The 12,705-nt window shown below is 55.7% G+C and overlaps 1 protein-coding gene across 1 annotated transcript in view; it reads right to left on the bottom strand.

Moving 5' to 3' along the window:
• Window positions 1–2,101, bottom strand: part of LOC119952919 (disintegrin and metalloproteinase domain-containing protein 10-like) — a 135,603-nt gene extending 133,502 nt beyond the window's left edge. Inside the window, exon 1 of the mRNA XM_038776550.1 lies at window positions 1,822–2,101. Coding sequence (XP_038632478.1) covers window positions 1,822–1,891 — 70 coding nt within the window. The 5' untranslated portion in view covers window positions 1,892–2,101. The remainder of the gene's footprint in view (window positions 1–1,821) is intronic.
• Window positions 2,102–12,705: the final 10,604 nt, after the last annotated feature.

The following is a 12,705-nucleotide window of genomic DNA, read 5'->3' as shown; positions in this document are numbered from 1 at the left end:
CCAGAGCCAGTGCCAGTACCCCAGGAATGTAAAGCCCTCCCTCCTGGACCATCTCCCCCAGAGCCAGTGCCAGTGTACCAGGAATGTAAAGCCCTCCCTCCTGGACCATCTCCCCCAGAGCCAGTGCTAGTACCCCGGGAATCTAAAGCACTCCCTCCTGGACCATCTCCCCCAGAGCCAGTGCCAGTACCCCAGGAATGTAAAGCCCTCCCTCCTGGACCATCTCCCCCAGTGCCAGTGCTAGTACCCCAGGAATGTAAAGCCCTCCCTTCTGGACCATCACCCCCAGAGCCAGTGCCAGTACCCCAGGAATGTAAAGCCCTCCCTCCTGGACCATCTCCCCCAGAGCCACTGCCAGTACCCCAAGAATGTAAAGCCCTCACTCCTGGTCCATCTGTCCCAGAGCCAGTCCCAGTGTACCAGGAATGTAAAGCCCTCGCTCCTGGACCATCTGTCCCAGAGGCAGTCCCAGTGTACCAGGAATGTAAAGCGCTCCCTCCTGCATCAGCTACCCCAGAGCCAGTTCCTGTATCTCTGGAATCTAACGCCCGCTCTACTATTTCTGTATTCACTATCACGTGATACTGGGAGTAGTCCGGAGATGACTATATTTGACATCCTGTCTTCTAATTTTCTATCTAGCTCTCTAAATTCTGATTGCAAGCCCCCATCTCTCTTCCTACCTAAGCCATTGGTTCCAATGTGGACCACGACCTCAGTCTGTTCACCACCCCCAGGGGAATGTTCTGCAGCTCCCTGAGAGGGCAGACAGGACATTTGATGTATGTCTCATTTGGAAAATAACACTCCCAACAGTGCAGCACTACAACGGCACTTCAAATTTGGATACAAGTCTTGGGAGTGGGGTTTGAACTCAGAGGCACGATGTTACCACTAAGCTAAGACCCACGGTTTACTTTGAATTTGGGACTGTTTTATTCTGAGGGATTATGGTTTGAAAGGGCACAAAAGTGGGGTATTACTCCTGACTACACATTGAGGTAAGTCTGTTTTAAAAAAAAACACTTTTCTGCACAGGCACAGTGCCCTTTAAGGGATGTGTGAAAACCATATTTTCCTGAATGCAATTTTCAGAGGGCAGCCCAGGTTTAAAAGTGGGCCTCAAATGGACAATAGGACATCTGTTTCAGGCATTTCTCTGGGCGCCTCCTTTGTTGCTTTTACCAATATGGTGACAGTGACACTTGTTGAATGGAATCAGCACGTGTGTCCTGATTGTCATACTGGAAGCTTAGGCGTCTGAGGAACTGGAACAGCAATATCGATTTGGAGGCTCTTGGACTCCATTTGCTTTACTTTTAACGATCTTATCTCCAGGCTCGGTCACCTTTAATGACCAGGTTCTCTGTCTTCTCTTCTCCATTGGGTGTGCCTTTCATTCCTCTTCCAAAACATACCACTGCGCAGTTTTCAACATTGTGGGCCCTGCGAGCCATGTTGAGAATGGTCTACAGAATATCTAGCACAGAGCAGAGTAGAAGCTTCATTCTGACTCAAATCCATTGCTGAGGGTCCTTGGTATTGACCTGGGAGGACCTTCGTAAGTGCCCCACACCCCAAACAGTGGAACACCCTGAAACATTCAAAATTAATTGTATCACGTTCTTGCAAATTAGACTTAAGTTTTTCTGTTTTAATTGTGCTGGAATTCTTTCCATTCCTGTCATCAAATGTATGTTCAGACAGATCCCTCTCCCTCTCTCTCTCTCTGATGAGCTGATCATTTTACTGAGCGAGGATTTTCAACGTGTTTTACTGAATCCTTTCAATTATAACAAAATGCCATGAAACTTCCCTTACCTGGAGGTGCTACAGTGGAATGTTCGATAGCGTGGACAATCAGCGGGAGGAAAGATATGAATATCCTCATGTTCTTTAACTATTCTCCTGTCACTAAACTGATAACTCTCTCAACTACTCTTTCAGATTCATGACTACAGAATGAATCTGATGGAATCTGATCAACTCAGTGATATCGGATTTGAAGACTATTGGGAATCGTAGTGGGTTCAATGCAGTTCATTGCCCCTCCAGAGCTGGTGCTGCCAAGTCTGAAGTACATCTAATGGGACAGGAAGAAAAGTTCAGTTTACTTTGCTTTTCTGTCCAAGCCAAGTAGCAGGCACAAACATGCACTTGGGCGAGGCATCTTCAGTGTGTACACACAAAACGCGAATGAAAGATTTGCATTTGTATAGCGTCTTTCACAGCCAATGAAGTACTTTTAAAATGCTCTTACTGATGTACTGGGGGGAAATGTAGCAACCAATTTGCACACAGCAAGATCCCACAAGCAGCAATGGGATAACGACCAATGATCTATTTTAGTGATATCAGTGACAGGATAAATATTTACGGGCAGCCTGGGCTGGATTCTCCGCACCCTGACGGCGAATATGCTGCACCGCGTAACCCCTACCTGCGGCCATTGCTGGTGGCCCACCCCGCTATCCTCTGCCCCCGACCAGCCGAAGTCCCGATAGCGTGGATCTAATGTGGTTCTGCCATTTGGGATACTCACGTGGCGGCGGAGGACTGAGTCCGTGACTGCCATGGTCGGGGACGGGCCGATTGGAGTGTAGAGGGGGGCCGGGACCGGGCTAATGTTGGGTGGGCGGTCCAGGTCGGGCACACAGCCGATCGGGGGAATTATTTGGTTGGTCCAGCTCCACGGTCTGAGTCCACCATGGAGCACGGCGCGGCCGCTGGAGGCCGCCGCCATGCGCAGGCACGGCCTCCTACCTGGGAGTACAGGGACCCGTGTCTGCAGTTAATGCTGCTAGATTCACGACGGGTCCCTTCTAGCCCCCTGCAGGGCTGTGAATATGGGGCCTTTTCATGCCAGTTTTGCTGCCATGAAAGGTCACAGTTTTTACGATGGCGTGGGGACATAGGTCCAACAACAGAGAATCCAGCCCCTTGTCTTCAAAACACTGTCATGGGATCTCTCGCATCCTACTAAGAGGGCAGACGGGGGACTCAGTTTAATGCCCTATTGAAAGATAAGGGGCGGTATTCTCCGCTCCCGGGACAACCTATTCTGGCCCCCACAGGGGGCCAGCACGGTCTGGAGTGGTTTACACCGCTCCAGCCTCCTTACGCGGTGCCAAATGGGCACCGCACCAACTCACGCATGCGCAGTTGGGCCGCGCCATCCTGCGCATGCGTGGGGAAATTCTTCCACGCGCCGGTCCCTCACCAACATGGCGCCGGTGTTCTGAGGACGGCCGCGGAAGGAGGCAGGCCCGGGGAGGGGGGAAGAGGCCAGCCCACTGATCGGTGGGCCCCGATCGCGGGCCAGACGCCATCGGAGGCCCCCCCGGTGAAGGAGCCCCCCCCCCCCCCACGGGCTGCCCCCTCAGCGTTCCCACACAGTTCCCAGTGGCAGCGACCAGGGGTGGACAATGCCGGCAGGACCCTGTCGTGTCGGAGTGGCCGCTCGGCCCATCCGGGCAGGAGAATCGCCGCTCGCCGTTTGCGGCGATTTTCCGAGCAGCCCGGTGCGATTCTCGCGGCGCTGGTTTTGTGGGGGGTGGGAGAATCGCGAGCGGGGGGTCAGGGTGGCGTGGCGCGACTCACGCTGGGGGGGTGGGGAGAATACCGCCTGAAGCCTTCAATAGACCTTCACCCTGGGTGTTTGGGTCTATTTGAATTCATTCATGATCTCAATGGATGGGACTGATTCCACGAGACACAGAGTGCAGTCGTTGCCTGTTAGTTTGGGGGATGGGGAGGGGGGGAAATGACCAGCCTCAACTGAGCATGTCACAATACCCTGCATCCCTAACTCTTGGAGTGACAAGCACCAGCGCATGTTGTAGCGCTAACAATTATACTCAAAGCCGAGAGACTAGTACAATAGAGGCTTTATTGTTGTACGATGCTGTCCCTCCATCTGCAACTGTAGACTAAAGGTCTGAGTGACTCACACGCATATTTATACACAAGCTCCCTGTGGGCGGAGCTAGCCGGCAAGGGCTTACCGGAGGAACCTGTATTACAGGTACAGCCATACATCCCCCTACTGCAAGTATGCATAACTACAGTGGTTATCTCACCACATTCACCCCTGTAAAAAAAAATGAGTCCGGCGGGGGTGACATGTAACTCTAATACAAAGGATGCTATTTACAAGAGGGTCCAACAAGGAAAATCAAGAGTCCATCCGGTTAGCAGGTTACAGGTTGAGCCGAATCGGTGGTCGGACGTTCCGCTGTGATCGGCGTAGCTGTGGTGGCGACGTCGGCACAGGCGGTGATGGCAACGATGGTGCAGGTGTTGGCGGTGTTGGTGCTGACTGCTGGCGGGATGACTCCGAGAGCGAGCCAAAATCTTCCTTGTCCACCAGGGTGGGCAGGGGGATGAGGGATGGACCTGGTGGGGGTGAATAGGGGGGGTGCCGGGGTTGGCACGGGAAGAGAAAGGGGTGTGGGCATGGGATCGGCACCTGAGGGAGCCAGGTCCCGGAGCGAGACTGTGTCGTGGCGGCTGTCGGGGAACTCCATGTAGGCATACTGAGGGTTGGCATGGAGGAGGCGTACTTTGTCCACCAGGGGTTCCGCCTTGTGGTGCCGGACATGCCTATGGAGAAGGACTGGGCCCGGAGTCGTGAGCCATGTCGGGAGCGACACCCCGGATGTGGCCTTCCTAGGGAAGGCAAAAACACGTTCATGGGGTGTACTGTTAGTTGCGGTGCACAGTAGCGACTGAATGGAATGGAGCGCGTCAGGGAGGACCTGCTGCCAGCGAGCGGCTGGGAGGTTCCTGGACCGTAGGGCCAGCTGGACGGCCCTCCATACCGTCCCGTTCTCCCTCTCTACCTGCCCATTTGCCCAGGGGTTGTAGCTGGTCGTCCTGCTGGAGGCGATACCCCTGCTGAGCAGGAAATGACACAGCTCATCGCTCATGAATGAGGATCCCCTGTCACTGTGTATGTAGTCGGGGAAACCGAACAGGGCGAAAATGGAATCCAGGGCCTTGATGACGGTGGCAGACGTCATATCCGGGCATGGGATGGCGAAGGGGAACCTAGAAAATTCATCGACCACACTAAGGATGTAGGTGTTGCAGTCGGTGGAGGGAAGGGGCCCTTTGAAGTCCACGCTGAGGCGTTCAAAGGGGCGGGATGCTTTCACCAGGCGCGCGCGATCTGGCCGGTAGAAGTGCGGCTTGCACTCCGCACAGATCTGGCAGTCTCTGGTGACTGTCCGTACTTCCTCGACGGAGTAGGGCAGATTGCGGGCTTTGATTAGATGGTACAACCGAGTGACCCCCGGATGGCAAAGGCTGTCGTGCAGGGCACGGAGCTGGTCCACTTGTGCGCTGGCACATGTACCTCGGGAGAGGGCGTCTGGGGGTTCGTTGAGTTTGCCGGGGCGATACAAGATCTCGTAGTTAAAGGTGGAGAGCTCGATTCTCCACCGCAAGATTTTATCATTCTTGATCTTGCCCCGCTGCGTGTTGTTGAACATGAAAGCTACCGACCGTTGGTCAGTGAGGAGAGTGAATCTCCTGCCGGCCAGGTAATGCCTCCAATGCCGCACAGCTTCAACGATTGCCTGGGCCTCCTTTTCAACAGAGGAATGCCGAATTTCGGAGGCGTGGAGGGTGCGGGAAAAGAATGCCACGGGTCTGCCTGCCTGATTCAGCGTGGCGGCAACTGCGACATCTGAAGCGTCGCTCTCTACTTGGAAAGGCAGTGTCTCGTCTACTGCGTACATCCCTTCCGTGGCTATGTCAGATCGAATGCGGGCGAAGGCCTGTTGTGCCTCGGCCGAGAGGGGAAAATGTGTGGACTGGATAAGTGGGCGGGCCTTGTCCGCGTATTGTGGGACCCACTGGGCGTAATAAGAAAAAACCCAAGGCAGCGTTTGAGGGCCTTGGGGCAGTGGGGGATTGGGAGCTCCATGAGGGGGCGCATGCGGTTGGGATCGGGCCCCAGTAGTCCGTTTTGGACTACATAGCCGAGGATGGCTAAGCGGTTAGTGCGGAACACGCATTTCTCCTTGTTGTACGTGAGATTAAGGAGAGATGCGGTGTGGAGGAATTTATAAAGGTTGGCATCATGGTCCTGCTGGTCATGGCCGCAGATGGTGACATTGTCGAGGTACGGGAAGGTGGCCTGCAGTCCGTACCGGTCAACCATTCGGTCCATTTCTCGCTGAAATACCGAGACTCCATTCGTGACGCCGAAGGGAACCCTAAGAAATTGGTACAGACGACCGTCTGCCTCGAAGGCAGTGTAGGGACGGTCCGATTTACGGATGGGGAGCTGGTGGTAGGCGGATTTCAGGTCAATAGTAGAGAAGACCCGGTACTGTGCAATCTGAGTGACCATCTCAGAAATGCGGGGGAGGGGGTACGCGTCGAGCTGCGTGTACCGGTTGATGGTCTGGCTGTAGTCCATGACCATCCTGTGCTTCTCCCCGGTCTTAACCACTACCACCTGGGCTCTCCAAGGGCTGTTGCTGGCCTCGATGATACCCTCCCGAAGCAGCCGCTGGACTTCGGACCTGATGAAGGCCTTGTCCTGGGTGCTGTACCGTCTGCTCCTGGTGGCGACGGGCTTGCAATATGTGGTCAGATTGGCAAAGAGTGAGGGAGGGTCGCGAGGCCGCAAACGGTGAGGGGAGGTAGGGGTCTGCCAACTTTGAGGTGAGGCTCTGGAGATTGCACTGGAAATCCAGGCCTAGTAAGAGTGACGCGCAGAGGTTGGGGAGAATGTACAGATGGAAACGGTTGAATTCCACGCCCTGTACAGTAAGTTTAACCAGGCAGAAACCCCGGATCGGGACAGAGTGGGACCCGGAGGTGAGAGAGATCTGCCGGTTGGCGGGATGGACCGCAAGGGAATAGCGCCTTACCGTGTCCGGGTGGACGAAGCTCTCGGTGCTCCCGGAGTCGATGAGGCAGGAGGTCAAGTGGCCGTTGACCAGCACCGATGTGGAAGAGGGTGCCAGGGTGCGAGGACGGGACTGGTCGAGCGTAACGGAGGCGAGCAGCGGTCGATCGCCGGTTGAGTCAGATGAGTCCGACGAGGAGCGGTAGCGACCCGTGTCCCGTGGCCCCAACCCGGGGAGAGGACAAAATGGCGGCATCTGGAGACAAGATGGCGGCATCTGCAGTACCTGTGGGTAAAATGGCGGTGCCCATTGAGCGCACGTTGTGGGGTCGGAACAAAATGGCGGCGCCCATGGAACGCACATGGCGGTGGTGGATGAAGATGGCGGCACCCATGGAGTGCACGTGGCGGGACGGCGAAAGATGGCGGCGCCCACTGATCGCACGTGGGGTCGGGGGAAGCGGACGGCGGGGCCCATTGAGCGAGCGGCTGAGGCGAGGGGACCGGGGGCGCGATAGCGGCGACCGTCCGGGACTGACACACCGCTGCAAAGTGGCCTTTCTTGCCACAAGCTTTGCAGGTCGCGGTGTGGGCCGGGCAGCGCTGGCGGGGGTGCTTCTGCTGACCGCAAAAGTAACAGTGGGGACCCCCAGGGGGTGTGGTGCGGCGGGCAGCGCAGGCATAGTGTGCGGGGGCGGCTGCTGGGGGGGGGCCGTTTGCGGGGTCCACGAGGGGTAGGACGGGTGGGCCCGGGGGGCCGTTTGCGGGGTCCACGAGGGGTAGGACGGGTGGGCCGAGTGGCTAGCGGAGTAAGTTCGCACACTACGGGAGGCGGCCGTCATGGAAAGCGCCAGGGCCTTTGCGGCCGCGAGGTCGGGGGCGACCCCTTCCAGCAGTCGTTGCCGGATGGGGTCCGATGCAATGCCTGTCACAAAGGCATCGCACATGAGTAAATCAGAATGTTCCGTGGCTGTGAGGGCCCGGCAGTCGCAGTCTCGTACCAGAGGTATAAGGGCCCTCCAGAAGTCCTCAATCAACTCACCCGGATGCTGGACGCGAGTTGATGCCTCGCAAACAGGGTGTTCGCCGACTGTGCATAGTTCTCCTTGAGCAGTTCCATAGTTGTGGTGTAGTCAGTCGCATCTCGAATGAGCGGAAAGACACTGGAGCTAAGTCTGGAGTACAGGAGTTGCTTTTTCTGAGCCTCCGTCGGGGGAGGGTCTGCTGAAGAGATGTAGGCCTCGAAGACTGCGAGCCAGTGAACAAAGTGTTTTCTGGCGTGAGGCGACTGCGGATCCAGCTGCAGACGGTCAGGCTTGATTCTGATGTCCATGGTGAATGGGAAATCGTACAACAATAAATTGTAGCGCTAACAATTATACTCAATGCCGAGAGACTAGCACAATAGAGGCTTTATTGTTGTACGATGCCGTCCCTCCATCTGCAACTGTAGACTAGGGTCTGAGTGACTCACACGCATATTTATACACAAGCTCCCTGTGGGTGGAGCTAGCCAGTAGGGGCTTACCGGAGGAACCTGTATTACAGGTACAGCCAAACATCCCCCTACTGCAAGTACACATATCTACAGTGGTTATATCACCACACATGTACAATGGGATCAGGCAGCAGGAGGGAGGTGAAGAGGAGCATCCTGATAGCCAAACTACTTACACTTCAAAGTGAACCTTACTAATATCCATGGAGTTGAGGAGATCCTTTCGCTATCGTGACGATGGAACATGTCCACACCAGTAAGGGTCTATCTAGGGTTAACCCCCCCCCCCCCCCCCCCCCCCCAACAGCTCCCACCTTAAGGAGCAAAACTAAGGAGCAGACTGATCACCTCAGTTAGCTGGGCAATGAAGGAGATATTTCACAGTTGTCATGGCATTTGAAAGAAATGGAGGATCTGAAGAACTGAGGAGGGAGAGGTGTTCAGTCAGTGAGGACAACAGGGGTCAGTGATCCAAAGTCGGCAAAAGATGGAGTGGACAAGGTAATTCAGTGTCACTAATTCTGTATTTAGTGTGTCGAAGACCACAGTAACAGAGCATTTGGATAATCACAATATCATTAGGCAAAGTTAACACAATTACATGAAAGGGAAATCATGTTTTGCATTTTGTAGGACATGAATAACATTAACCTGTGTCCACATTCACAATGCATTTTTTTCATTAAGTTTACAGAACAAATTCCTGGGAAATGAAGCTTTGAAGTTGAGGCTCACTGACTAAGGAGGGTAGGAATGTTCATGGTGATCACTCATGAATAGACTGAGATAAAAGCAGAAAGCATGACCTTTGCGGAAATATAAAACCCCACCAACTCCTTTTATCAAACAGTGACGGTTAAGGATTTAATGGAAGTTTACATTGAGTGACTCAGTCACACTTTGTCAATCAGCCACTTTATTAAAGTCTTTGGCATCTTGCCTTAGACCAAACATTATTTTTTTTTAATTACTCCTTGCGCTACGATACCTTCATGGGATATCAGATGTAGGGTCAGACCCAAACAATTACTCAGCAAGAAATGTCAGAATGTAATTCCTCAGATTGTTGGGAACAGAAGGCTGCCAAGCCAACCAACTGGAGAAGAGTTCCCATGGTGAAGAGAGTCAGATTGTGAATATACCGCATGGTAATGATTATTCTTAGTTCAAGGGACTTTCATCTTTGAGTTATGTTTGTTACACAACAGCACACATAATGGCAGCGACTCCTGAACACCTCACCACAGCGCCACCAGTTGTGGGAGGAATGACTAGCAGGCATCTCAATGCTAACCAGATCTAAATCAGAAGCTGTGGCGCTGCCATTATACATCTTGGTCAGGATTCTCCGTTGGCCGACGCCGGAATCGGGAAAGGCGATTGGGCGGAGAGTTGCAGGTCAGGCCGTGGATGACGTGAGAATCCCATGCTCCAGTGCCTCGACAGCGGCGTCAATGCATTTATTCCGCACGTACATTGAACGGCATTTGCATATCATTAGCGGGCCTGACCCGGTTTTCTCCAGGGCCTCCACAATGCTCTGCCTCTGCCGGGAGGAATTGCCGATGGCGAGTTTCACTTATCGTGGCTGATTTCGAGAGAGGAGGTAAGACATGCAGAGTCACAACCATGGGCTGCCGGTCTTTCCACTGGCAGGGCTGACTGCAAGGGGGGTTGTGCAGAGAGCGTCTGCCAGGCCGGATGATCCCCCATGGGCCCAGGCACTGCCACTGTTGCAGCCTGCAAGGCAGCCATCTTGCTGCGACGCCACTGACCGCCCAGTGTGGAGGCGCAGATTGACGGTAGCCGTATGGGTGCCCCCACCATCCCAAACCCCCACACCCCAGCCCCCACCAACCCCACACACCACCCACCCACCCTCCACCCCACCATCCCCGCACACCACTCCCACCCTTCACCCCACAGCCTCCAGCCTCTACCCCACCCCGCACTCCACCCCCCATCCTCCATCCCACCACTCCCGCACTCAAACCCCCACTCTCCACCTCACCAACCCGCACTCTATCCCCACACTCCCCCTGACAACTGGCCGCCACACACCAGCAGGGCAGTATACGGCTCACCAGCCCACAGTAGCCCCTACAGGACGGTGCTGGACAGAGGCCGCGGAGCATACCGCTGGCATGAGTAGCACCAGCCAACAATACCCCTGGCAGGAGGGATGGGCACCAGGGCCAGAGGCTCCCAAGGTGCCAGGCACAATGGGGCCATAGATGCAGAGGGCAGGGTGCCAGGGGAAACAGCCAGAGGTGGGTATTGGGATGGGGAAGAGTTGGGGGGAGGGGGACATATGGGGGCAGGCTCTGCAGTGCAGAACGTGGCCACCGTGTAGCCCATTGGACCTGGGTGGGTACAGACGTACGCACCAGATTAACAAGTCTGACTGTCACCCTCTACAGACAATGACTATCAGAATCCCACCAAGAATGTGGCCTTCATCCTGGCTGCCCTAACATTGAGGCTCTACGAGGAGGAGCTATTTGAGGAGGAAGCTGCAGCAGTGGAGCCTGTCCCAGAGGAACAGGAGGCAGCTGGTGAGGAAGAAGAGCTGGCCTGCCAACAGGCCGAGGAGGAGGCGCTAAGGAGGCACTGCATGAGGCCTTGTGTACCGGCTTTGCCTGTCATTCACGGACCTGCCGGACCGGGCATACAGTCAAAGATTCTGGCTGAGCAGGAGGACCATACGGCATATCTTCCAGATCATGGCGCATCTGGCACTGTGTGGGTATGGGGAAGAAACCAGCTCCCGGTGGTCATCAAGGTGACTGTCGCCCTGAACCCAAACGCCACCGGGTCCTTCCAGGCGTCAAGTGGGGACCTGTCTGGGATCTCACAGGCCTCGGTACACAGGTGCTTCCATACCAAAACATAGGCCCGATATGCCCAGTCAGCTCAATACATCCATTTCAATATAGACCGAGCCCACCAGGATGCCCGGGCAGCAGGGTTCACCGTCATCCGCGAGATGCCCAGGTCCAGGGGTGATCGACAGGATGCATGTCACCATACAAGCTGTGGGGATGGTGTGAGGGTTGTGGTAGTGGAGGGGGATGTTGGTAGTAGCGGAAGGGGTTGTGGGGGTTGTGGAGGTGGTGGGGGGGGGGGGGGAGGTGTGGGCGTTGTGGTGGTGGTGGGGGTGTGGACGTTGTGGTGGTGGTGGTAGTGGGGGTGGTGGTGGAGGGGGGTGTGGAGGTTGTGGTGGGGGTGGGGGTTGTGGTGGTGGTGGTGGAGGGGGGTGTGGAGGTTGTGGTGGTGGTGGTGGAGGGGGGTGTGGAGGTTGTGGTGGTGGAGGGGGGTGTGGAGGTTGTGGTGGGGGTGGTAGTGGGGGTGTGGGCGTTGTGGTGGTGGTGGTGGTTGTGGTTGGGGTGGGGGGGGTGTGGGCATTGTGGTGGTGGTGGTGGAGGGGGGGTGTGGAGGTTGTGGTGGGGGTGGTAGTGGGGGTTTGGGGATGAATGATGTGCCATGATGAACTGAAACAAGGGCCTGTTCTGTGCTGTACTGTTCTATGTTCTATGTTCAGGGGACTCTCACTTGCTCGCCCGAAGACGACTTCCGCCTCGGTGACTGCCCTCTCTTTCCGGGGCCCACCAACCAGGTCCAGTGCCCACTGCTCTGTGACGGTGAGGCACTGCAGGTCCGACAGCCCCCCCTCCGGGCACTGCAGGTCCGACAGCGCCCCCTCCGGGCACTGCAGGTCCGACAGCCCCCCCCCCCCTCCGGTCTTCTCCCTCTCCCAGCGGTTGTGAGGAGACAGAAGGTGAATGTTAGGCAGTCAGATGCGTGCAAGCACAGGGATAGGTAGCTAGTGGCCTTCGTGATCAGGGCACCTGGCCATGACGGCTGGTATGGATGCTGGCATCTGGTGCAGAGTGGGGAATGTGCACACTGCTGACAGTGGGGTCCAGACATCCTCTGGGTGGGGAGGGCGGGGTTACAGGTGTGTGGGACAGGGATTGGTACCAGGGGCCAGAGTCCCCTATGACTATTGCTCTTCTGCGCTTTCACCCTCCCTTCTGAACATCAGAGCCAGCCGTGGTGCCACTGCTCTGGCTGCTGCTGTTTTCCCCGGATAGGCTATTCCCCCCCCGACAGTATCCAAAGGGGTATACCTGTTCGAGAGGGGGACAACCACAAGGGGATTCCTGCACTGACTGCCTGCCCTTTCTGGTGGTCACCCATTTCTCTGCCTGCACCTTGGGTGTTACCACATTTATATAACTGCTATCTATGACACTTTCCGCCACCTGCATGCCCTTAAGTGCATCCAACTGCTGCTCCAACCGAACCACGCGGTCTGTGAGGAGCTCCGGTTGGGTGGACGTTC

The sequence above is a fragment of the Scyliorhinus canicula genome, chromosome 18 (genome assembly GCF_902713615.1).
Source record: "Scyliorhinus canicula chromosome 18, sScyCan1.1, whole genome shotgun sequence".
NCBI lineage: Eukaryota > Metazoa > Chordata > Chondrichthyes > Carcharhiniformes > Scyliorhinidae > Scyliorhinus > Scyliorhinus canicula.
Note: the sequence above shows the minus strand (reverse complement) of the source record. Positions and strands in the feature narration are given on the sequence as shown.